Source organism: Bombus pascuorum, chromosome 5, assembly GCF_905332965.1.
Source record: "Bombus pascuorum chromosome 5, iyBomPasc1.1, whole genome shotgun sequence".
NCBI classification, from domain to species: domain Eukaryota; kingdom Metazoa; phylum Arthropoda; class Insecta; order Hymenoptera; family Apidae; genus Bombus; species Bombus pascuorum.
In genome coordinates this window covers 11,364,069-11,391,805 of record NC_083492.1, presented here as the reverse complement: position 1 = coordinate 11,391,805, position 27,737 = coordinate 11,364,069, and the positions used below count along the sequence as shown (strand labels likewise).

The 27,737-nt window shown below is 39.4% G+C and overlaps 1 protein-coding gene across 4 annotated transcripts in view; it reads left to right on the top strand.

The window, feature by feature from the left end:
- Positions 1–27,737, top strand: part of LOC132906722 (one cut domain family member 2-like) — a 262,308-nt gene that overhangs the window by 56,029 nt on the left and 178,542 nt on the right. For 2 of the 4 annotated variants that reach the window (XM_060959166.1, XM_060959164.1), the window contains 3 exons: positions 11,487–11,510; positions 12,214–12,323; positions 19,124–19,254. In XM_060959166.1, the coding sequence (XP_060815149.1) occupies positions 11,487–11,510; positions 12,214–12,322 (133 nt within the window). In that variant the 3' untranslated portion in view covers position 12,323; positions 19,124–19,254. Of the gene's footprint in view, positions 1–11,486; positions 11,511–12,213; positions 12,324–19,123; positions 27,600–27,737 lie in introns of those variants that run through there. The other 2 variants (XM_060959162.1, XM_060959163.1) reach the window with 2 other exon arrangements.

The following is a 27,737-nucleotide window of genomic DNA, read 5'->3' as shown; positions in this document are numbered from 1 at the left end:
GCGGTCGGCGGACGGGTACGGGGATGTTTCGTTATACAAGAGAGTTCTGGCCCTTTCGCAATCTCTTGCCACGGTTTCGGCAAATTTAAGCCGACGTATTGTGCTCCGACCTCGCTGGTGACACGAGTCATCCTCTCGACTGGCACTTCAGTGTACGAGCCATCCTTTTCAAAGCCACGTAGGCAAGGGGTTGGATTTTTTTAACACTGCTATCTTCCATTCTGCAACGAGACCTTAGAGTCTACGTCTTTTGGCATCGCCTGCCTTCTAGATTTTCTTTCTTTTCAACGCGATAAGAATCCTAGTTGAAATTTTAATTCCATCGTCATTGATACTCTGAGCGACGATGCTTTGAACCTTCCTCTGAATACAAAATTCAATTATATCACGAAAATATGAAATTAATAGAAAAATTGTTCGCGAAGGAATTATTCGGAAATTTTCCTTAAATTTCCACTTTTTCATTTTTCTTGGAATTATTGAATTTATAATTCCATTGAAATTAATTCGATCGCGTTTCGAAGAGAAAATGTGGAAGAAAAATAACATGATAAAAATACTACGGAGTTTCAGTTAGGAAGAGCGAATTGATTAACATAGAGGTTATCTTTTTGATTATTCGATTATTCTTTTTTCTTCTAACGAAAGCGGTAGGCTCGATCGTTGTTTTAACGCAGAATGGAGGATGCGAGAACTCGATAGTTGATCGCGTTTCGAACAGACGTATTCTACGAGGCCGGCGACGTCGCGAACCGTCGATGATTCTCCTCTGACCCTTTTTTTCTCTCCCCTTCCGCGCGGCATGCTCGCTTCGCTGCGAATTTTTCGCTACCTGCGTTTTCGTAAGTGGAGCGAGGATTGTCACGACCAAACAACATTCGAACAAAGTGGTGGTCGCTTCGATTTTCGAGACAAAATTTATGGAAATTAAGTATTATCCAGAGGGTTGGTAGATAATTGGGTGTTTCCGTTGGGAATGGAGCGTGCGTTTATGAAAAAAATTATCGAATTTGCTAGTGATTCCAAATCTTCTTAATGGCTCCTTTTTCTCATAAAATCACTTCCCCCTTTTTACTTGAAGCTTTTGAATATAAAAGTTTGATCAATCCATTGCATTCTATGTAGAGCTATGTTCTATGTACTGTATCTTGCCGAGAAATTTTAGAACATTAATAAGTAAAACAGAATAAGTTTGAAGCTTTACCCTTACCAAGCATCCAGCTTAATCCAGAATATACAAACAATAGCTGGTGTAGATCACTATCTACCCGTGCAAGGGGTCATTGCAGGAAGATGTTCGCGTGAGAAAGAGGAGCTAAAACTTTCAATCTCACCGAACGCATTGGCCAAAGAAGTCAGAATAGAGAGACAAATAGGAATGAACGCCACAGAGACACCCTTTTTGTCTATACTTTTGATCACGAGCCGAAATAAGAAATCGACAGATAAAGAAGGAATGTGCATAGAAGAGCTCATGAAATTCGAAACAATATCGAGATCCTCTTGATGATAATATGAGAACGAAAGACGAATAAAGCGAAAAAGAGTACGAACCAGAGGAAGCATTTAGAGAACGAGAGAGTTTAAAGCAAAAAGAGGGGGGATGATACACACACGGTGTGCCGGCAAATCGTTGAGAGGAAGATAGAAAGAGAGAAAGAGAAATAGAAAAACAGAAAAGAGAGAAAGAAAGAAATTTCTCAATAAAACGCCACCGAGCTATCTCAAGTCTCTATATATACATATATATATGTACAGTAGCATTATTGCATGGCCAACATATATATATATTCTATATGATATAATTATGATTATTTTTATTATTATTATTATTACTATTATTATTATTATTATTAATATTATTATCATCATCATCATCATCACCATCATCATCATCATCATCATCATCATCATCATTATTATTATTATTGCTCTTAATTATTATTCATTATTATTATTCACTATTGTAAAACACGAAACTATGTTGACAAAACGAATTTCCCTTCCGTTCTGCGTCTTCGAGTCTGTTCTCCGGCGCCCCAAAAACCGTTTCCGGGAACATCTCACGCGGACGTTCCTGAACGTAACCGGGGCGCCGTTCGGAGCGTAAAACTTTGAGGAACAGGGTAGTAGTCGAGAATGGTGCGAGATTATCTGAAGACGGTGCTGGGCGGAAAACATGAAAAATGGGTACATATTGAATAAACGGGAGGTAATTTCCTTTCTGCTCGAATGTCGAGCTCGTCACTGTAACTTTGTCGACATCTTACAAATTGATTTCTCCAATTCGGATAATTCGGATCAGATCCCCAGCATCGAACGAATGGAAAGAACAGAAACAATCTCGCCACGTGGGTCATACATAGGGTGTCCCCGAATTCTCTCATGCTTCTCACCCTCGAGACCAATAATGACAAAAAAAAAAAAAAAAAAAAAAAAAATTCAAATCGAAGAAAGAGGAAAAATTGAGATAAAATTAAGGAACGTGAATAAGCGAAAAACGAAAGGAAAGAGCCACGAAACCGGTGTCGATATTGCCCGCGGATCAGATCGTCGCGCGAATCGTCGACGATCGACGTGAAAGAGAGGGGACGAGAAGAGAACGGAACGAAAGGAAGGAAAGGACACCCTAGTAAAACACGGCGATCCTTTCGTACAAATTCGACGACGACAGACGAAAGTTTGCTTGCTTGCTTGCTTGCTCAATTCCCAGGCATGGAAACGGGGACGATAATGATATATATATATATATATATATACATTATATCTGTCGTATATGTATATGTATATACATACTCAAAAACATTAATACGTCCCCGTTTCTGGTGCCCCTCTCTGTCTCTCGCGTCTTTGTCCTTAGAATACGACACGAAGACGTACACGGGGAAAGAAATGAATGATGTTTAGACGATCTGTTGTTACGGAAGCCGGTGAAACTTTTACGTATCATCGATCGATCGAGTTTACTTAAGTATTTTATATTTACCTATATATCCATTTATAATAAGCAAGACTGAATTTTTTGTAAAAAATGCGGAATAGCCGTTATTTAATCCCTTCGGGGAATTTAACCAATGGCAAGAAAAAAATAAAATTAACTTTTATTGTCCTATTGTATTTATGCACAAGATATGCCTATGGTATTTTTTAGATATTTTAATATCGTTCAAGAGGTTAATTCAGATTTTTGAAAGATTACCGAATACCGAGATTATCAGGATCTCTCATTTCTAAATTTTTCATTGAAAATCCATCTTAAAGAGATTCAGCAAAACGAATACAAAATCCATTCGTTTGGTTTCTCTCGGAATGTCATGGGGCTGATATCGATCGACGTCGCGAAAAAGTTTTCGCCAGCTTCCGGGCCTCGAATGCTGTCTTACATTGAACGTGAGCATTTTGTTGCGAGTCGACCATCCCCCGCCAGATAAATCCCAGTTTCTCTTAGAAATCCACCGTAATGCAGAGAGTGCCCTTTATTATTAGCTGTTAATTTGAGGTCCTTTTGCGCAGGTAGTGTTTGCCCCCCTCGCCCTTATTCAACCAGATACCATGTATTGTTAGTCGATACCCTGTAAGACAAAGCATGAATGTTCAAGCCCGTTGGAAAAAAGAAGTCGCACATTTACAGGCCGTCAGCCACATGTCGACGCTGACACTCGACGCGTTCGCCGACCTGTCTTCGCGTTTCAATCTTCGACGATCATTTCTATGCTTATTCTTTAGCCTTTTTATTTTATTTTGTATAGTTAGAAATAAAATGTTGCAGTTTAAGTATTTCGAACCCACTAAAGTTCGAAAGAAAATATTGCAATTTATGGATTTTATCGAATAGGTGATTTAAGAAAGTTCGTGGAAATTTGCCATATTTAATTCGTAATTCTTTTGGATACAAACGCGTCGAGGGTTAGTGGACAAGAAACAACAGGGGTACACGATACAACGTTTCGAAACGATCGTCTCGCTAGGCGTGGCGACTGATCGGAAATTCGATCGATTTCCGGTTACCTTTCGATTGTCTCGAACGAAATTTCAGGGAACTAGAATGTGTTACAAATTGGTTATTTTTGACGAATCGAAACGAGTTTAAATCGATCGTAATTGAATCTTGGGCCATTGAGACAATACGGAGTCTATATCATTTGTCAAGGGAACTTTGTTTCACGTTTCGAGAAACCATATATATAACGTCGCTGCATCTAATATATCGCCATTTAAGTTTCAGTTTAATTATGTTTCAAAAGGAAAAATAGAGGCAGTTTTAGTAAACGCTAGACCAACTAGCATCCTCGAAATGGAATCGTAACTCCGCCATTTCGACAGTTTCCCGTCGAACAGATCGATAAGGAGCCTCGGACAACCAGTCGGTTATGCCGCATTTGGTTTCGCAATTAAACGTGTAACGAGAAAATCGCTAATTGTTATACGATGAATAATACGATTAGTGTACAGAAATAATTAGAAAAACAAACTGATTAAATCGATCCATCTCGTCCATCCGTCTAAGAAACTTCGGCAAGCTTCCATGTATTTCAGAGAGGTCTGAGTAGTTCTGTGCTCCCTTCCTTGAAACTTGCATGTCGAACCTCGGTAAATTTATCGAATATTGCTACAAATTGGTGGAATTCGGTATGGAGATTAACAAAGTCGAGTGAAAAACAAATTAGATTCTATTTCGATGCTGGCACAGCTCGGCTAGAAGAAATTCAAAGAAATTCGATTTTGTAAGTGGAAAGCAGGTGTGCTAGTATATCATAGACAGTTTGCGAACTTGTCACCGTTGACGTCTACTAGGAAGACTCGATATGATGCTATACGATAATCCAAGTTAATGTACTCGTCGCTGTATATTAAGAAACAAAGAGTGATTGTTGATTTTCACTCCAAAAAACATTTGTAGATCGTTCTTCGATATTCGCTATATTTCTAATAACTAGGATGGTTCGTAGATACTGCTTAACACAGTAAGGAAAAAAAATTGGATCAGAAAAAAGGTGAAATTTGATTAAATTGTTGTGGATCGAAGACAGGTAGCAAGTGAATCGCACCAGAAATATTTGTGAATGGGTTCTTCCAATTCACCCATGATTATAGCAATCAGGAATGTCAGTCCATAAACACTACTTGAGTTAATGAAAAAAGATATTACGACGGCACGAGTAGACACGAGTGGACAAAAGTAGACTCTGACCAAATTGAGTTTGGATCGACGAAAGATAATGGCGATTTTTCATTTTACAAAATGCTCATTATCGCTTCTTTCGTCTTTCTTACGATTCTAGCGACCGTAAGTGATTTATCAACATTGTTTGGACTACCGAAAGAAAAGTATTGAATTACACGCGAATGAAGAAAAGTGAACTTTCTCAAAGTTACATGTGGATCTATAAAAATGATGCTAGCGATGATCAAGAGACAAGTGGAAAGAGTCCATGAAAATTAACCATCGCTGGAAGCTGGTCATTAATTGGGAACGAGAACAATGTTGGCGGACAGAGAACTCTCTTATCGCAGAGGGGGAACTTTGGAAGAAACTGTACGCGTTGGTGTAAGAAGAGAGGGAAGGTGGTGAGTTCCTCTGGGGGTGGCACAGAACACCACGAATATCGGCGAGTTCAAGCAATAAGCGATAAAATCGAATTGCCTTCATAAATCTGCGTGCGAAGCGAGAAAATCCAAGGAAGGAAACCGGTGTGGGTGTTCTGACTCCATTGGAATGCGAGCCTATCAGGCAAAAACGGGAGAAGCCCGCTACGGAGACCAAGTTCTCTTGCACGAAGTCGCCCTTCTACAGGGTGTGTGTAAAAATATGAATAACAGGAAAAAACGAAGAAGGTGAAAAAATTGGAAAGTAAACCGAGTATCGTGGCAGGTGGAGGAGAGGAGAAGCTAAAAATTACGGCCAAATTGTGAGAGATATGTGTATTAAAAGCATTAAATAGTGGATTACAAGGTTAATTATGAAAAAAAGGGAAACGGAAAAAAAATTAAATAGAACGCAGAAAAACCACCTTTGTAAACGGAAAAAGAGTGCGGAGAAAAGATGAAAAAATAGATACAAAGAGTAAAATAAAAAGGGAATACAGAGCATAAAAAGTAGATAAAATTGTAAACAATGAAAAGAGTTGGAAAAAAGAAGGGAGTAAAGGAAAATGGTAAAAGGAATAAATAGGAGCGATATAAAAAGAGCCAATGAGAAAATCCATAGGGAAAAGCAATACGATTAACCAGGAGTATTGTAACGAATGTAAATTCTCCGATTCCTTCTGGAAAAGCCCTTGGTGGTACTCTCTTTCAAGTTTTCATGCAACCCTCCGAGCGTTAGTGCTCGTTCAAGCGGTAACTGCATTAAAAATAGAGGGGACGAAGCGTCCGGCGTTCAATCGCGTTAGACAAACTTCAAAATCAAGATAATACGTGCAATTGCGGCGGATGGATTAACGGAAATGAAGCGGAATTCAATTTCCGGCTTGCTTGGAAATTTCCCTAAAAATGGCAAGATCCAGTTTCGCTGTATCGGCGACGCCATAAAATATAAAACATTACCTCGAAACGAGCTTAAATCCAGCGCAAACTACCTGTGACCTAACAAATTTCTGTTCGTATGAGAAATAAGTTAACTTTGTCTCCGAAGAGGAAGTAGGAGATTAAGAAAGAGTTCATTTTTCATATTCCGATGAGATACGTCTTTCATTTTAAGTCCATCGGAAACAAAGTGCACCTCTTCTTCTTGACAACGATATTCGAAGAAATTAAAGAGAAAGGATTCAAGAAAGTGTTCGAGACGAAGAACCAGTGGACGAATCCCCATTGTGGAAGTGGTCTCGGCGACACACCCGGTGTATCGATGGAATGGGGTGGAAGAAAGGTCGGAGACCAGAGACAGAGAGTATCGGGATCACGTGGGCCATGTAAATGCGCGGCCGCCTTCTCTGCGTGTATTATTTTATTATATAGCAGAAGCTATTGGTGCCACGTGACGCCAGCGGGCTCCTCGCTCGAAACGCAATCATTCTTGAGTTATTCGGGAAAGGGGGTGGCGGCTGCGATGGAATACGGGCCGGCCCGTCTCCACCTATATGAAGAAGACGTCTACGTGCCTTGCTCGTGTCTCTGACAAACTTCCTTTTGATTGGTCCCGGCCATCGGTTACGAGCAGATCGTACGTGAATTCGATTCCGACTCGCGGTCGCTTTAATGGAGATCCGTGCTTTATGATCTCTCGTAGTCTTACTCCATTTTGGGGTGTGCTGAGTCTGTGATTCGGCAATCGAGTAGACTTCATTCTCCTCCCACGCGATTTCACTCTACAGTTTCCGATGATGTTTGAAAATCTAGTACTCTCGAATTTCGAAAAAAGTAACAATATCGTATCCGTTTTCTTCCACGAAGAAATTCTCGCTTGGAAATTTATTTCTATCCTCACGATCGTTCGCCTCCCCTTTAAAAATTCACGATGCCCGACTAAATGTTCCATTATCCGGTTGTTTTCCGGCGCGGCACAGAGCGGCCACGGGGTCGGTTCGAACATCTCAATACACGCTAGATCGGCCAGGCGAGCCGATCAAATTTTTCCGCGCGACCTGATCCTCTTCGGGACGCTCGTCAAAGTGGCTGGCCGGCTTTTCACTCGGCGCACAAAGTGTCAGCCATGGATTATTTTCCGAAAAGTTCGCGGCACCCGACCACGTCAGAGATTTTCTGCACTTTAGAAGAGGGAGATGGAAAAAGAGCAGTATGATAGAGAATATGAAAGAGAAAGACAGAGAGAGAGAGAGAGAGAGAGAGCGAGAGAGAGCGAGAAAGAGCTCTCGTTAATGCTTTATCGCGCCGTGCGCCCGACTGGATTTGGCCCACTTAGCCGTTTCTGGAATCCTTCGATCGATCCGCTCGTGACATCCGGTTCTTGCTTGCATCCATTTCGAGTTCTGCTCTCGCAACGATGGATACAAACCTGACAACGCGATCGTTCTTCCGCCTGACAATTTTAACATACCCTCCCTGCCCCCATGGCCCGACCGAACCCCTCGTCCGAACCTGACTGTCATCGGTTTGTCCTTTCCCATTGATATTACCATTCGTGGTAAGAATAGATTTTTAGTACCCAGAGGACAGAAACGAGAGTTCGTATATTTCTTCATTTCACGTTACATCGTCGATTTTCTGTTAGTTTTATTAGTCGATGGAAGATTTAGATTTACGAAGAAGGTGTCGAGTTTATCATGCCATCTCTATCAATTTTATATTTCGATTCTTTTTTAACATCGAGGCAAGATCGATTTACGAAACTTCGACTTACAGAGCCGTTAACTCCATTTCTTTACTCGCGGCGAAACTTCTTATCCTCTCTATTGATGATCCACCTAACCAATCATCCTGATATTCTCTCGGAACTCGATTTATCCTCCCGAAGAATTCCAATTACCTTTCGAAAAAGAACAAACTGCCTATCCCCTATGTCGGATGTAGAGATGCAAGAAAGGGGTGACAGGGTGAAAAATCAAACGGAGCCGGCAGGTAGCCGTGTCCGCGTGTCGATTGTCGCAACGATCATGCCTTTTCCCTGCTTCTACCGTGGTAATAACGAACGCGTCAATTTTTCGTCTCTGTCCGGCTGTCCATCCTTACGACCAATCCCCCGCACTCGCCAGTCAGTTTTTCCTGTTCCTAGTGGCATTTTTTTCGCCAGTCTCCTTTCACTCGTTATCGGGTGGTTGCTAATGGCACATGATTGCCTTTCCACCCTCGTCTACGATGTTTTCGCCATCCTCTCGTACACCAGTCGCTGCCACTTCATTTTTACGGATCGTTCGTGGGACGGAAGGCTCTTCCACGAAGAAATTTCAATCGGGAAAACCACGTTCAACCGCGATCTTTCAATTCGAGAGGTTGGATTTTAAGATAGTTCCTTCGGATGGCAGATTAATCGGAACCGAAGGCTACTGTCCATAGATCGATGTTATTCGTTGAGTTTTTTAGTTGGACAGAGTGGAGCGGACGTATTAAATGTTTTTCGGGGCGGGCTTGTCATTGGCAGGTTTAGCGATCGAGAAATCGACGCGATCGAGAGTATTCTATCCAACGAATCAGCTCTTCGACCAATTTTTCGTTTTGTTTCGGCTATTAGGATGTTCCTTTGGAAACGTATCCGTTTTTAATCCACCGACATGCGCAGTTGTCTGTCAGACGAGGTAAGGCATTCTGCCTGTTTCTTATTAATTTAAGCGTTTTATCGATTGCCATTCTTCGTAAACTTTTGCACTTCGCAAATAACGAAACCCTAAAATTGCTGCGATTTAATGTGAACAACATTTAATGAGAAAAAGTTAATAACGTCAACGGGTTAATGAATGATCTTGCATGATCGACACTTGGACTAACAATAGATAGAATATCTCTGCTAATTTCGAAGAGAAATTTACGATACCCGTTTATTATCCAGATTAGGAAAAAGATCTATAATCGCAGGCATCGAGTGTAATTCGCAAAAATTGCCAGCTGATCGTTGATTTTACGAGTGCAACGGTTCAAGACGCTAATTTGCAGGGGCTTGCGTTCGATTCCGTTCGGGATGGACGAGATTTTTTTCGGTCGTCCAACCGATTTGCTTCTACCTGCCGAAAAGGTGGCCTATTATCGGGAAATTTCAACGATTTCCAAGTTTCCAGATATAGATCGAAGCTGGACAAAGAGAAAATTGACGAGTTATTTAATCTAATATCGGCTGCTCGATCGGAATTCGTACGCGGGAAAACCATGTACGCGTGTAAACGTTATTTTTCCCATTCTGTTCCTTCTTCCCTCTTCGTTCTCTATCTCCCTTTATTTTTCTTTCCCTCTTTCTCTCTCTGTCTCTCGCATTCTTTTTTTCCTTTCTCGTCCCCTATTCTCGTTCGCAATTATGCGCCATAACGTTGCGAGCGTCACAAAGAGCCGGCAGTGATTACGCGACAATTTCGAGCTAATATCGCGATCGTTATTATTTCAGAGAACCTGTCGATCGAGGGACTGTGCGTTAAAATCGCTCTAAGCCGTGGCTCGATCGTTTTACAAGAGGGACGAAACTCGCGACGGGAAAGCGTTTTCATGCGAACCGATTTACAGTAGCCTTAATTCACCATTTATGCATCCGACTCGTTATATATCTATCTATTCGAACGTATTTATGATATTCGTAGGTTTCCAACGACGACGAACAAATTTAGGTACTGCTTGGAATCATTGGATTCTTGAAACGTGAATAACTTCCTGCTTTTATGAATTAGTACGGAAATTGGGAAACTGGCAAATTTCCTGCTTAGAAAATTTCCAAGTCGAACGATCTCTGATTAGAAAATCCGGAAATCGGTTACTTTTTAATTAATAAGTCTCGCTCATCTGTAAAATTATGAATTAATCGATTAATTAAAAAAAATCGATGATCGAGAAATGTATTAAATCGCCGATTTCTTAATCGAAATACCGTGGCTATGAACATGTTTAATAGAACGCGCGCAGTGTTCCAAAACTCTTTTGCAGTCTTTTGGGCTCTCGGATCTAAATCCGCGGAAGAGTCGGTGCAAATTTTGCCGGGTCTAAATCAGCTCTCTCTCGTTGGTTGGACGCAAGCCAACGAGAAAAAAGAAAAAAAGAACGGAACAAAAAAAGGGAGGGAAAAAGGAGAAGAACGAGGAAAACGTGTGCTCGACGAGACATAATACCACTCAGATTCGAAACAAGGCATACATATCACTCACTCGAGACACGAAACGAACTACACGGACACTGAAAACTCGCTTTTCCAAGGAAAATGCATCTCTCTTGACACTCTTGCATCGTCTCACACGTACACACAAAATTATATATATATATATATACATATACAATATATTTATATGTATATATAGATTATATGTGTCCGCCCCCTCGCCCTTGTGCCCTTTTGGAACCCTTTAGTGAGATGTTTATCAGCTGTAGTACTATCAGTTTGAGATATTCGTGTTATGCAAGCGAATCCCTAAACCCCTTTTTTTCTCTCCACTGACTTGTTGTACGTGTTTTTACTTCTATGCCCTTGACAATCTTTTCTCAATGTTAATGTAATATATATATATACAACATTCCGTATGTATTTATGTATACATATAACAAGTCGAGATTACTTTTTTTGTTTGGCTGCGAGAACGTACTTTGCAAAAAGAGTAATTTTGCTCGTGAACGGCAAGCTAGCGTTCCAAATAAAACATATGAATAATGATTGCTAAAAAAGATTATACGTAAAGAATAAGTATTATAGAAACATGAAGATATATGTATGTAAGAAACACACATAACAGAGATAAAACAGAACAGGAATGAAACATTATACACACTTGACAACGACATTTATAATCGACGACCCGGTAGTAAAAAAACAAACAAAAAAGAAAAAAAAAAATAAAAAGTCGGGTCGTCAAACTAAACGAGTTCACCATTGATTCACATTCGTCTCTTTTTTCTGCTTTCAGCTGCACAGATTCCACAACGCGCAGGTAAGTACGATCAAATTACGTTGAAAATCGTTTCCCTTCCGTTTCTTCCATCGTCTTAATTGAGCCGATCGTCACAATTAGACGCACGTCACTGTGTGCTCGCGAACCGTGTCTACTTGCACGGAAGAAAAAATCTTCTTACTCGTGTCCATCCTTTTTCTTCTTTCATTTCTTCCGTTCGTTCTTCCTCTTTCAATACTAGTTCGCCTTAAAAGAGAAAATCTTCAGGTGTTTCATAATGGTTACGTATGGAAAGGGGATAGCTGGGGACACCATCGATTCGCCGCGTTCTCCATTTCATTCGCGCGGCTTTCTTTTCATCCACTAATTACCAATTAGATCGCGTGTTTTCGCGATAATGTAACTGTAGCACTATACTTCTCTGGTAGTGTCTTTGTAGAAACTTTGATTTTATATCCGTTCGTGCTCGTCGCGTTTTAGTTTCACGACATTCATCGAATTTTTGCATCTTAATTTCTGTCTTAACTAATAACATTAAGTTTTTACAAAAATTAATATTATTTCGAAGGCGAATAAATCGAAATTTTCAAAAGGAACTTCAAGCTAATTCGTCTTATCGTTCGTTTTATTTTATTTTTCATTATCATTGTTCTCTTACAGTAAAATCGGGTAAAATCGGTTAGCAACTTTTTGTAATGATCCTTCAAGGGATAGATCGACTAAAGGATCGTTTGAATTTTAGCATGCAAGAGGAAAGACGAGATGGCGAACCAGGGAGAACAGCCCGCCCCCAAGAAACCGCGCCTGGTTTTCACAGACCTTCAGCGCCGTACTCTACAGGCTATTTTTAAAGTAAGTCTTGTATAACTTAACTTGCGTTTTGATCGATACCTCCACCCCGTTCTCGATTGTCCCAGGCGAATGGATGCTCAAAGACACTATGGCGAATTCAGTCTTCGTTCCTAAGAGCATCCTTTGCCCTCCCATTATCTAGTTCTTTTTATTATTTCACCTTTCCGTTTCTAATTTATCTATCAGAGTAATAATATATTAGGTAACTATTAGATTACACAGGTATACCTAAGACAGTACGGGGTATATCCAAATATTTTCTTATCCTATAGAAATTTTAAGAAAAGGTCATTCGCGAAGCTACGTTAAACGTTAAGTAAATGAAAAATGTTCCTCCCAAAAAACATGTTTGTGTCGTATTCATAAATAAAATTTTGAAAATTCATTCGTATAGCTTGTCTTAGGAATTGTTGTATAAAATGATATAATCGTCATGAAATAATTAAATTTGAACGAGTGAATTAAATTGAAATAATTAAATAAAACGAACAATGAAGGACGACGGAACCAATTCAAAAATCTTTTTAAAAATTTGTAAATCCGATTTCAAATGATGAAAACCTACTTCCATAGGGTGTATATACTGATAACAGGGTAGCCCTCGTATAAACGCTCACGACCGGTCGAGTTTTGCATGCGTTAATGGAAACGCTCTCAACAAATTCTCACTTAACAAAATTACTACGTCGTCAGTAAATTATCTGGATAGACACCACGTGTATCCCGCATTCTGTTGGTGCACCATAATAACAGTGCACGGAGGGCATCGCCGAGTCGTGGCCAAAATGGTCCTCCGAATCTTTTTGAGCTGATTTAAGCTGATTTCTTTGATATTTCGTCTGTATCATTCTGATCATTTCTTACATAGTATTTGAGATACCTAAATTATATTTTTATAAACGTAACTGAAACTCGGATATTTTTTCAATTTCAAAAATTACATTCTAAATCAATTCATGTATTTTTTTCCCCTTTATATTTTTCAATTTTTTAATTGCTTCTATTTGTACCTCGTGGAATGCGGATAGTCTATGGCGATGTGAATGAGACCGTGATACCAGTGCGAGTATTTTAGTTACTATTAACCCTTTGCAGACGACGAACCCATATATGCGTTCAGTGTAAGTTATCCGCATAGCCGATGAACTCACATATGCGCCAGGCGAAAACAATCGACACGGCCGATGCGCTCGTGTTATGTATGCGTTCAGTGTGCCTTTACCCGATGCTCTCGATACAAGCGCAAAAATGATAAATGTTTGCGATGGATAAGTGCGTCGAGAGTTATCACTCAGCACTCGTAACAATCTTTATTTCATACGTTTCAACAAATGTATTTTCTGTTGCTCGAGGTACAATTCGTTCTCCTGCATCGAACTCGATGTCACGGTATTTTAACTTCGAAATGTTTTCTTTGCGAAAAGATCGAAAAATAAACAAATATATTTTTATTTTTGAGATACGATATCGCACAAAAATCTCGGAGCAAAGTTTTGTTCGACAAAAATTACTTTTCTGAATAAATATAAACATTTTTTATTTACTTGGTTTCTTCTCATAGTTTATCATAGATTGTTCTATGTTTTATTTTTAGACAGTTTATTAAGATACCCGCTCATACCGTATACTAGTGTCTTACAAAATATACGTTTGCATCTTCTATATACGTTTTTAGATCTTAGATTTTAAACCATGCTAATGTAACCAGGACAGCCAAGTATACGCGATAATCAAATTTCAAGATGTTTCATACGACGTAACACAATGTATTCGTGTACTTAAATACTTTCTGCGTGCCACTATAATTACAGCAAAATAAGACGAAATGAAAGGAAATAAAAAAGAAAAAAAGTAAGCATTGTTAAAAATGCGTGGGTTGGATGGACGATATCTATTCTGGTTTTCGAGCGCGTGGCTGCGATCATGGTGGCGATCGACGCGTGTGACCAAGGAATCGGCCGCGAAATTATTCAACATGGATCGATAGAGGCGGCTTTACGCGCGACAGGGCTGAAACTAACCCAGCACCCTCGTCCTCCCGCGTCGTCACGCTGTCCCTGCGTTTTTCTCCGCGTGCACGCGAGAAATCAGCCTCCCTTTATTAATGCATGCGCCCTGAGAACGCTTCGACGGAGAGAAAAAGGGAATCGAGTGATTTCGAACGAAGGATATCGCTTGTAGTAAAGGGAATCCTACAGAATATTATAGATGAATTACGGATGTTTATGTAAATTTATGCTCCTTCTACTGATGCTCGCAAAGAAATGTAACTCGAATGAAAGTGTGAATTTTCTTTTGAACGATGTGACATACATTTTGCTGTTGACATTTTACATGTACTTGGAGACTTGCTTATTTCTAAGAAAATGTATTTCAACGTCAGAATTACGGATAAGTCGAACTAAAATGTGACATTATTTTTCATAATAATCGTAGCTAAGTATAGCGAAATATTACCAAAAGATTATATTAAAAATAAACTTTCAAAAATTACAACAGATTAATATCCTCGCTAATTAAGATTGATAACGTCATGAATTAATAGGGAACTGGGCCAAATGTTCGCCATAAAGATACATAAATACCGTCGTTATTAGAAAAGGCGAAGAAAGAAGTCGTCGATGACGTCGTGGAATTCGCGTTCGCGGCTGCTCACTCGATACCTTGCTCGTCGAACCGTCGATATCGCGGCCATTCGACTCCGTGGTCTAATATTCTACAATCTTCGAAAGGCACATGACTTCTACCAAGTTAGCGTTTGCATTAATCAGAAAGGAAGAACGAAGGTGTTCAATGAACGTGTAAGAAATTCATGCGGAGAGTCTAGCTCGTCTTGGAAATTAAGCTAATTTGACTTTTTAGTAAAATATAAAGTCAGACTCGAGTCTGATCCATTCTATACTCGATTAAGTCGCCTCGATTCGTTTTTGATCCGGGTATTGCTTGGTTGGATTCAGTTCGGTGTTCAGGTTAAGTCTGGATTTTAATCAAACGAGGTTTATATGAGAGTTAATCAGGGTTTGATTACGGTTTCTACACTACTATAATCCTAATCTACGTTGTATTTGATTAAGCTTTAAATTACTTAACTTAATTTTCTATTTGGCTTCCATGCTTTGCGAAACTCAAATTTCATCGAACTATGTATTTAGTTTAAATTAAATGCCTCAGGGTTTAATGTTTTTTGTGTCTTCAGGAAACTTTTTCTTCTTTATCAAGAATTACCAAGGAAGAACCTATTGTTCCTTCACTTTTTCACAATGAGACAAGTATAATATCAATAATAATATTAGTTAAATCATATAAGAAAAGTTTGGTTGTACTATATAAAGTATTCAACAAGATTTCGTTCTATCACCCTTAAATTCGAACCTGCCACGGGTGAAACTTAAGCTAATTTCGGGGTCAGTTTGAACAAGGCGCAGTTTGAGATACGATCGCGGGACAACTATGAAAATAATGTAGATGTTCCGTTGGAAAAGGGAAAAGCGCTGGTTCGGCCGGGCTCTTTGGAAGTATGCCAAATAGTTGGCGAATTGACCTTAGCCCAGTTAACGCTTCTGCTCGATCTTTCTCGCATTCCGCTTCTATTTTCCGCTCGATTATACGATTCTTAAACTTCCTTGATCCTCTCGATTCGTCTCACAAAGCTATCGGGAACGCATGTTCGATCTGCTATCGATGAAAGCTCCCGAATGAAAACGATCAACCCTTATTATCTTAAAATTTTCTCGAATTTAAACTTTGAAACGTTGTCAATCGCTTTTATATTATTAAAACCAGTACTTACATTTACTGAAACTAATTTCAACGAGATTCAATATTTTTTTAGCTCCTTGTTCAAAATAATTTCTCACCCGCTCGAAATTTGAAAAAATTTTTAAAGTTCTTTTATTCTGCGATTAAATATTTAGTTTACTGCTTAACAATTATTTATTTCAATCCGTAGATTATAGGCCTAACTTGCCATTTATCTACTTAAACGAATAGAAATTTTGCTAGAAAACATTTCTACGTTTTACGTACCTTTAAAGATGTTAAAAATCAGCAAACTAATAGAAACTTCAATAATAGGGAGTTCATTAATTAAAAATCATAATTAAGTTTAATAAAACTGTTCTTCGGATAAATAAATGAAATTCCAATTACGAAATACAATAAAAATTCAATCAGAAATATTCTAGCCAACAGATACAGAAAGAACAAAGTTCCGAGTTAAAAATATATTGAAATATTTAACATGCTTTTTAATATTGTAGTGCTTACATAAGAGATGCTAGTTTGTCAGAGTATAAACAGCAAAGAATTTTAGAAGACACGGTTCTTCGTCGTTTTCAAGATCCAATGTGCACCCCTCACCCCATGACACGTATACAACCCCCTCCACGTCTCTCTTTCTCTCTCACATACGGTTTCTCAGGCGCGCACAGTAGCTGTCAAGGAATAATCACGATCCTCGCGCCGATAGTGTCCCGTATTTCCAACAATTGATACGCCTCTCTCTATACCGAACTGCTATCCCGTAGACTGTAGACAGAGGCGACAGACCTTCGTTTCGTTGCGTTACACGCGCTGAATTACAGCCAGACAGGATATCAATACAGTTCCTTAAACGTCTACCTTGTTTCCAAGTAAATGCAAGTAATTCCTTGTTCAGTCGCTTTTTCACTAAAATTTCAGCCACTCTTAGGAATCTACATTTTCCTGTCTCGATTTATCACCATGTTTTTATGATCACGTGTATTAAGTATAATTATGAGTTAATAGATAAGTACATTTATAAGTTTGAATGGAATCGTTGATTTCGTCGTTTCATTCAAAATATAATCAACGCTGTTAAATTCTATTGCTTTGGCCCCAAACGAATGTCGAAACCCTCGTGGAATAAACACACGAAACGATTAACCCCGATTAATCCCTCTTCGGCGAAAACGAGGCATCCTGTCCCCAAAAATCCTGGCACGCGAGACTCAATCAAACGATTCAACCTTCTTCATTAAATTATCGTCCCCGCTTCGCTCCCCTCGCGCTATTTCCTTTCTATAGCCATTAAAGAAGAGGGGGGGGAGGGTTAAGTCGACACGAGGGAGCAGGCTTGTAATTCGTGTTGGATCGAGCATCCTAATTTGATCGGTTTTACCAGGCTAAACGATTGCACTTCGCACATAACGCGTTAATTATTGCGTTCTGCTGCACGCGCATCGGGCCATCGGTTTGTAATAATTGTTCCTTCGAGCAATCGATACTCTCCCTCCTTCTCTCTCTCTCTCTCTCTCTCTCTCTCTTTCTCTCTCTCTCGGTACTCCGTTCGTGTTATTGATCGACCTACGTCGAGTAAGAAACGTCGCATGGGAAGAAAGCGTACCAGCCCGTTTACCACATGTACAGAAATGTTTACCATTCGTCGAGTCCGCGATTGGGCCGCGAATTTCTTGTTTGATTCTTCCGGTTCCGGCATCGTGGCCCGCTTTGCGGAACAAAAATAAGTACCGACTGGGAGACAGCGTTTGACTTCTCAATTCAGAGTGGAGAATTGTAGGTTGAGATGCGTCGAGAGAAGGGAAGGGATGAATATTAATTTAGCGGAGAAAGAAGTCAAAGAAAAAAGGGGAGTGCTTCGAGCACAAAGGTTCCTATTTGATGCGTTTCTTCGGCGAAAGATTCGTTGAGGACGTAGCACGGAGTGCTCCAGCTTTTTCTATCGATATTTATTTATAAGATTCGGCTTTTTCCAAGTTCGAAGCGAGCTTCGAGAAACGGCGACGGCGAATTCTTTTATCGGGAATTATCTTTGTTTTAACGATTATCGTTAAGTTTGAATTAGCATTAGATTCCTTTAAACGATTGGATAGCGGATTATCTAACCTTATATTATTATAGAACAGTTAGCTTTATTATGGGTTTGCTAGAAATTTATAGGATTTTAGAGACCGAAAGTCATTCTTAGATCATTGACAAATCTCAGCAGCTGCAACGAATATTCATTGATCCGGAGACTGTTCCATAAATAACGTGCTTTGGATTCTGATTCATTAATCGGTCAGTTCAAATTCTTAAATCTGGCTGATTCCTTAAAATACTTATACTCCTCTGAAATAGTCAAAATAGATCCTTTAATTTAGTAAGCCAATCGTATCGTTCGTAAGTCGATTGAGATTATCTCGACAATGTATGATCCTTTGACCCGTGGTTCATTTATTTATACATCGAGAATATTCAAGAAAGTTAGCTTTTCGATCACCAATGAATAAATTATATTAGACGAGATATATATTTATATTTATAATTTCTTCAACTCTATATGTCGCGTGGTTGCGGCAAATAAACGTATAATAATAATTGTTATTTTATCACAATATTCGTCCATTTTTAATTATTTTAAATCGCATCAATTACTGGGGTTAGTAGCGAATGGTACAATGGGTTTTTGTTACTGTAAACGTGAGGGGCAGTGACGAACCTTCAGTTTTTCAGAACCATCCAAAACATCTGCTCGTAAATACGCTTTACATTAACTATACTAGTAGCGTGTATATCATTCGTTTGTTTTTATTGTACAGTGAAATATTTTAATAATTCAAAATATAATTATGTATGTAAAGTATGCAAAGCGAAGCAGTGGTTATAATATTTATCAGGTGAAACAAATCTCTATTTACACTACGTTTCTTTTTGTTGGTTCTTTAATACGTTCGTAAAAACCAGTATCTTGTTAAACGTTTCCAGTTGAATAATAATAAAATTAACGAAATACATATTTCATGTGAAACTATCTATTCACGAATACCGATGCATTTCAGGAGACCAAGAGGCCGTCGAAAGAGATGCAGGTGACAATCGCTAGACAACTGGGCCTGGAGCCGACGACGGTCGGGAACTTCTTCATGAACGCTCGACGCCGCTCCATGGACAAATGGAAGGACGAGGACCCGAAGACCGTCGCAGTTGAGGAGGGACAGCTATCACCTACGATAGGTATCGTGCAACGGGAACCAAGCGACGTTTTGTGACATACGTCCGACCACGAGGAGTACCAGGACGAGTCGCCCGAGGAAGATCTGTCCTTCTCGTAAGGGCGGCGATCTCTTAACGCGACGCGACGTTCGCGATATCACTCGAGACGCTCGACTGACCTGGAACGTCAGTTTTCAACAATCTCCGAATTGTTCGGGCCGCTCGCCTGCTAGAAGACTCGTTTCGACGACGTAGCGGGGACCGTAGGCCCGATTAGATGAATTTTCGGAAGGCGGCCCTTTGTACCGCGCAACCTAGCTAAATACACACATGATTACGTTCGAAGAATTCGACGAATTTTCGAACGCGTAGAATGGAAAAGTATTTACATCGCAGAATTTTGTCAGACACAATGTGCGTAGAACTGTGGAATATTTAAGTCTGAGAGAGATCGTAGATCGAGCGAAAAGTAAGGAACATAGAATGTAGGCTTTTTGTGAGAATAATTATTCGATCGATTTAATTTGTAGTAAGCGATCGATCGTTTGACTCATTGAGGACTAAGCAGTGAAACAAAGCAGGAAAATTTCCTGACATTATTGAAAAACCTACGTAAAGTAATTCGTATATTTTTTTATTGACATACAGGAAATATAATAAAAACGTTACACGGCATACGAACCAGAGACATAAAATCAATATCCGTCATTCAAACGAAACAATTTTGTTATAAAGTCATAAATATCTCAATCTCTTCAAAATCCACAAAATTATTGAATGTAAGTAGAAGACATAATAACGAAGAACACAACCATAATTGAAAAAAAAAAAAACAGGATTTGATAACATAAATTGATCGATTGAAAAAGAAATTTGCAAATATTTGCGTTAATACCACGTTGGTCTTCAATGGGTTAAACAGAATACGTATAATAGTGAAATATTTAGGTTCGAGAAATTTCAGAAACGATGAATATCGTAAGGAACGTGGAACACAGAGTTTTCGTGAGGATAATTATTCGATCGAATCGGTTCGCGATAATCGATCACGTTTAATGCGTGGTCGAACTTTCGTAATCTGCCGTCGAGTAGGGCGCAATATTTTCAAGCATTTTAAGAATAGAGGGGGGAAAAAAGCAAGCAGGTTTGAGAGCTGCTGAGGAATCGTGCACACTGGCGTCATTATCTTATAGCCAAGCTCCGGGAAGCACGGTCACTGTGATAATTTTTTAACGACAAAAACGGGTGGCAGCCTTGTTCGTGAATATTGCAGTTCAACCTCGCTACGTCCCGCGAAATGACGCATATTTCCCTCAATGTTGGAAACATCGTTTGCAACTTGATTAATTTTTCAAAATTCTATCGTTGATCCACGAAACTCTGATTGTACATTCAAGAAAGAGAAGAAGGAAAAGAAAAGAGGAAGAAATTATTGCAGAAAACCACGTTCCAGGGTGTGAAATCGAGCATCGTGGAGTCGCGTCGAAAGAAATCGTATGGATTATCGATCTTTAATGGCGAGAACGTTCTCTCCCTATTCGTTTCGCTCGAACGATTTGATTTTTATTCGAGAGTCTGATTCTCCGGGAACTTGGTGCCATAATTTGCCATATTAGAGTAAGATATCTCGATTCAGAGCATTTTCTAGTCCACGCGTGTTGGCATAGTCCTCGACGGATCAGCCAATTCTTTTATCTAGTCAAAATTGCAAGAAGTGAGCCTCAAGTTCTCCCGAAGAACACGCGTTCGAGGTTGTCAGCCTTCCTCGAGAATCAGAGCTGAATTCTGGCGCGTTCAACTCCTCATACCCTTGTGAAGTTTATTCCTACCTTAGCGTATTTAGATACTCGTTGTTTTTCCATTGAGGGTTGAACGCGTTGATCCTTTATGAATTAAGAAATACCTCACGCAGATCCTGTTAGCATCTGTTTGATCATTTCGAAGAGCAGGGTGCAGGTAATTCCCCGTGCCATGTTTCATACGAGACAAAAGAAATCGCAAAGGATTTCGGAGAAAATGTTCAGAAAAAGTCTATAATTTATATTTAAAAAGAAGAAGAAACAACCTTTTTAATGATCTAGGAAGACTCTCACAACTTTGTACGTCGCTGTTTTAAAGCATTCTTGCAACGATAGAGAAGCTATTCTTTTCGATCTTCTCACAGACAAGAAGTGAAGCTCCGTATAACCAAACCTTCTTTCTCAAAGATTCCTAAATATTTTTATTCTGAAAACAGCGACGTCTGTAACCTCGAATAGTGTTCGAAAATGTTTAGAAAAGCGGAGAATTGAATAGAAAGGGAGAGAGAGAATCGTGCGAAGGATCGATGATCAAAAAGGGTGAATCAGGACTCGTCGTGTCCTCGTTGGTCGCTAAAGGAATACACATCGAACCCATGAAATTTACCAAAACAAAAAAAAAGGACGCGAAAGAACAGCTTCGTTTCTTAATACACGCTCACATTAATCCACACCTACACACATACATATATAAACACTATAACACTGAGACACCGAAACTAATTTAATGCGAGATAAAAAAAAAAAGGAGAAAAATAAATGTGGCATCGTGTCGAGGGTGCACGTGCCAAGTGATATATTCTACGTACGTTAAATGAACATTGTATATCAGAGTGGACGCTGTTTTGTGCGAATCGGAGAAGAAGAGGAGTAGACGGGACACGGGAGCTGATCGTTCATGAGAACTAGCAGTCTCGATATTCGACGACATGCGAAATCGCAGGGATGCGGATGAATGTGACGCGCGCGCGCGCGCGCGTGCGTGTGTGAAATAGAGTGAACTACAAAGACAAGAGATAAACGAGTAAGAGAGAGAGAGAGAGAAAGAGAGAGGGAGAGAGAGAATGAGAGAGAAATTGAAAAATAGAGAGAGAGAGAGAGAGAGAGAGAGAAACTTTGCGTACCGCACTAGATATCGTATTGCAATTGTGCTGTGCTATTGTACATAGTAGTGAGTGGGAAAGAGCGAGAGAGACTTTCGCGATTCAGGAAGGCGGTGATGGAAGAGGAATGAAGAGGAACCAAGTTCCAGGGCGGAAGAGGCTAGTTTTCGCGTTTTCCGATTGCACGCCAGCCATTCCTCTTATTTTGCGTTTGATGGAGGTTTGGTTAACTGCGTGTGATTTTGCTATGTGATTTTGTAGGGATCCATTGCAAGAAACGTTGCATCCTTTTTGCTTCCCGAGATTTTTAAAATCCTCGAGGCAGTGGGAAGTTGTATGAAAATTTATCTAATGATATTTAAGGGTTGGAAAGGAAAAGGGTAATATATTTAGTACTCTAATTAAATCGAGTGTGCAACGATTCGTTTGCAAAGATTCCACCGCGTAATAAACGATTCTGTACTAGTCTATACAACTATTTCTTGATTAACAGCGTGCGAATTGTAGCGAAATTAGAAAAAAAGCGACATTTTGCCCCACGTTCTTTCGGTTCCTCGTGATCGACGTTCAATTTCTTTAGCATTTCCATAGAGAAAGCTTCGACCCTGGTCAGCATGCAACGAAACGAGGAAAAGCGAATGATAGAATGCTATAGTGATCTGGAAATAGGGTTGATCGTTAATGAGTCACCGCGTATGACGGAAAGGCGAGAGTTCTAGAAAACTAATCGTACCAAAAAGGGAAAAAATAACACAGATAAAATAAGAAGAAACGGAAGCGTGCGCCGCGGCCGTCGATTATAAGATCATATATAGTACAAAGTAAACATATATTATTGTAATAACGGTTTAATTAACTATAAGGGGAGCGTCGCTGTTTCACAAACCAACTCTGAAGAATGTTGCGCGAAATCGTGATACACGTGGACGAACGTTTGATTCTCCGGGTTTCGATCAAGTGCTATTGTCTTTGATAGCGTGTGCGCATCATCAGGCGTTGAAAGACCAGGATGATTGCAAAGGTTACAGTGGATAGGAGCGTCGAATTCTCATGGAAGTTTCCTCGTCCGCCACGATTTGTCGGACGTGACCACGACACCGCGATCGAAATTCTTGAGGTAGAAGAATGTTGAAAGAGAAGGTATTCGCGCGAACGATGCGTCAAAATTTATGAAATAAAACGTGATTAGATACTGTTGAATGTGAGCAGAACTGGAAACGTCGTTCGAGAGACTTGGTTCGATGCTAAGAATCCTGAATTACGAAAAATATTGATTCAACTCATACAGTAGACAATAAGATACTATTTATAAATGCTAAGAATGAGACAGAAATTACGTAAACGATGAGGTTTTACGAAATTGAAATTATGAACCCGATTAGATGAAGAAAAACAGAGGCACATTTGTAACAACTGTTACAACTGTTAACATGTATTAAAAATAAGGAAAATGTAAAAGCAGAAATTTTAAGAAATGGAAAATTCTGAAAATTTCATTTCACACCAGCAATAGTCGATTTAATAGTAAACACAAAAAACAACCATCTTTGAAAAGAAACCAGAGATCAAAGGATTACAGAAGATCAGGAACCAATTTTCTAGGCACGAATTCACAAAGAATACCTCACAAAGAAACAGCTACCGATATCGATCTTAAAGTGTCATAAAATCCAGTATAAACCCAGTATTGTGAAGAAATGATGTCGCATCGTTGTGGTGAAGGAACATTCGCGTAGTTCGAGAACTCGAAAATGGAGGCGATGAGGAAAGTAACCGGAAGCGGAGGAGAGGAAATCGCAATTGTAAGATTGTTGTGGCTCACTCGAGGGTGATATATGTAGGAAAATTTTAGGGATACGGATGGGGATCACGGGAAGGGGGTGAAAGAAGGTGATAAGGCAACTGTCTGTACGATAAATCTGTAAATACGAGTTTAATTGCGGTTATTAATTAATTGTGCTCGCGATTGCTAACGACGAACATTATTACTATTATTATTATTATTATTATCACGAGAATCATCATTGGCATTACCATTATCATCCTCGTCACTGTCATTATTATTGCTATTACTATTATCATAATTATTATAATTATTTATATTACTTTCATTCCTATTATTACTATTGCGATTTTTATCACTGTAACGAGAGACAGATATAATTGATTATTAATATAAATGTATTGTAAACGCATTCTTTGTTAAACAAGATGTGTGTGGAAGGGAAAGGGAAAGAGTGAGAATGAAAGTGAGACTGAGAGGGATGAGAGAGGGAGGTTTTAATTAACTTAGAAAGAGAAACTATTCGACTTTCCGAACGAAGAGAGCTGACGTGTCGTTAAGAAAGAGAAGGAAGAAAGAAAAGACGTCGCGTTTAAATCAGAAAAGGACTAAAAACAACGGGAAAATTGAAGAATAGAGAGTGGGCCAGCGAAGGGGTGGGTTATCGTAGGAAAATGGGATATCGATGGGGACACACAAACGCTAAGGTTACATAGGCGCGAAATAAAATGAAGAACAAGAAGTTAATAAAACAAATACAGAACCCGCTAAACGTAAAGCAAGAATATAGTATATAATTATATATATACTATACATAAAAATATAAATATATATAAATATATAAATATAAATATGAATATAAATATAAATGAATGATATATTATATATATATAAATATATAAATATATATATATATATATATATTTATATATATATATATACATATATATAAAGATGCCATTTTCAGGCAGTCGGGGTTAGTTAGGATCGGGGTGGGGCGGGGATGGGCTTCGGGGAGGGATGTATAATTTAATACAGAGAAAAAGACCCTAGCGATCAAGGGGGCTCGATCGTCGATCGATCCACTGTTTCGATCGATCGACGATTGTCGTACGCGTTAAGTCGCGACAAGAGCGGGCCGCGGATCGACACACGGAGGAAGAACACAAAAGGGGGTGAGAAACAATACGAGCATGAGACGAAGATAGATGTCTATAAATCAATGATCTATTTATGTAACGCGTTCGCGGTGCGTAATACCTCGTCTCGAATCGACGATCGACGGCGGAAACGAGTGGGAAGAAAGAGAATAAAAGAAAATGGTGGAATCACATGTAAACACCGTAAACTGTAAAAGAAGAGAGAAAACCAAACGAGATCGCTGAATAACTATAAGGCGAACTATAGGGGGAAGAATTACTTCGACGAGCATTAGCAACCCTTCGAACGAACGAAAGGTTTAGGGAGCGATGAAACGGAACAGGAGGCGGCGCGCATGAAGCTCGAGATGTAGGCGAATGAACATATTATATATAAATATAAATATATAAATATATAAATATATATATTAAAAGGCAGAAATAATAATAACGATAAAGAAGGGAATAAGAAAAAGAAAATGACAACCGTAGTGACTAAGAGAATCTATTTCGGGTCCGTGTGTGTATACGCGTTTTTTTATATTGCAACGACGCAAGTCGGGCGCGCGAGTTTTAAATCGATAGAAAAGAAAGGACGAAAGGGGAAAGAAAGAGGAGTACGGAGGGAAGTTAGATGAAGATGGAGGAGGGTGAAAGAATAGAACGAGCGTAGCCGTAAAAAGTTAGTCCTTGGACGGGGGTGGAATTGTTTTGGGGATTGACGTTGGACAAATGTTAAGTAATATATTATATTATTATATAGTACGCGTCAAGATGACGAATGGTTCAGGGAGGGGGCTGGTTTTTGCTCTTTACTCGACTAGTATTCGCTCCATCGAACGAGACTCCCTTTTTTCCTAGAATAATTTTTCTCGTTACGTTCACTTGTGTTTATCGTTATTTCGAAATTTTTTAAACACTGTTTTCCATGACTCTATTTTATTATTATTTATTATTATTTAGATATTACTTTATGTACAACATAGTTTATCACTGATCGATTATTTTATAAAAATTCAAACTATAATACTTTATCGTTACGGTATCAATGAAAATATAATCTGCTTCAATTAATTTCATAATCGTTTCAGTCTTCATATAATACATATCCTGCAGATTAGAACGATGTCAATTGACGTACTATTTAATTATCGTAAACGACGCTATACTATAAATATCGACAAAATCTAAGAAAAAGAAATCTCCTGATCGCGTTAAAAGAATATCGATTCAGAGTAATATTAACAATTAGTCGATCGTATTAATCATCGCGATAAGACATCTTATCTCTAATCTCCATGAGCCAATTATAGTATGAGTAGCGAGCAAACCGGAGAGCAGAAACGTAAAATCTAGTGATGAAGTCCGAGGACCTGTGGCCGCGTTTCAAAACCGTTCATGAACTATTTATCTGTTGATTGGAGCTGAGAATCCTGAGCGAATGGTCGGGGATAAGACACATAACCATCATTAAAAGCGAAGAAAAAAAAAAAGAAGTCTAGAAAAGAAGGTATGAATGGGATAAAGAGAACAGGTGAACGGTTCGTACGACAATAAGGTATCGATTAGTTAATCAGAGATGAAATAATGTAAAATACAAGTGCAAAAGCAAGTATACATTATTATATTTATTATAATACAAGGGTTCATCGTGTCGGTATCCAGGTTAGGGAGTGGGACAGGGGTTTGATTCGAGAATTCGAGAAGCAGGGAATATCTTCGAAATCGTAGAACGAACGTATTCTCTTTTTCAGTGGAAAATTGAAAGGGAAAGTTTGAAAGGACAGAAGGAAAAGAGAGAGACAAGGGAAGAATGACGCGACGGAGGAGGGGATTTTCACGGGGCGAGGCTCCTTTTTAGAGTTTTTAAACGCGAAAATGCGCTGCGCTGTGAGAAAACGTATCGCTACGTACGGTCGCGAAACGTTTGTTGTGGAGGGAAAAGAGTAGCGACCAGACGCGGAGCTGCACGATTAGTGAAATGATCGATGGGAAAGTGGAAAGATAAGGAAAAGAAGAAATGGAAGAGACGAAAGGTGTGTAGAAAGTAGCTGGAACGAGGGGATCGAGGGGTTATCGACTTCGATCCCTCGCTTTAGCGGCGTCCTTTCCTTTTTTCTCGCTGACGAAAGGACGACCGGCTGGATCGATGACCGCGGATCGATTTCGATCGCCGCGTGAACATACCAAAGGATCGTAGATTTTACGCGAGTAAAGATGAAAAAAAAACATTATTTATTGTTTACACTTATGTATTCATTAGTGAATGACACACAGACACACGTACACACGAATACACGAATATAGGATGAATGGAGAGTGAATGCGAGAGTGAGGCATACGCAGAGCGTGGTTCATGAACCTGATCGAGAACAGCGGTGTGTCGTTGATTTTGCAAAAAAATTTTCGAAATAACGGAAACGAATGTGTGAATAAATGTGAGAGACAAAGAGAAAGAGAGGAAGAGAGAGAGAGAGAGAGTGTGTGTGCGTGTGTGCGTGTGTGTAAGAGAGAGAAAGAGAGAGAGAGAAAGAGGTAATTTGTAAATGATGGAATCGAAGTTTCCCGTAGGATCGAGTGGACCGATCCGTCGGGGAGATCGACGAGAGGCTAGTTTTTTCTTGTAAGTGACCAGT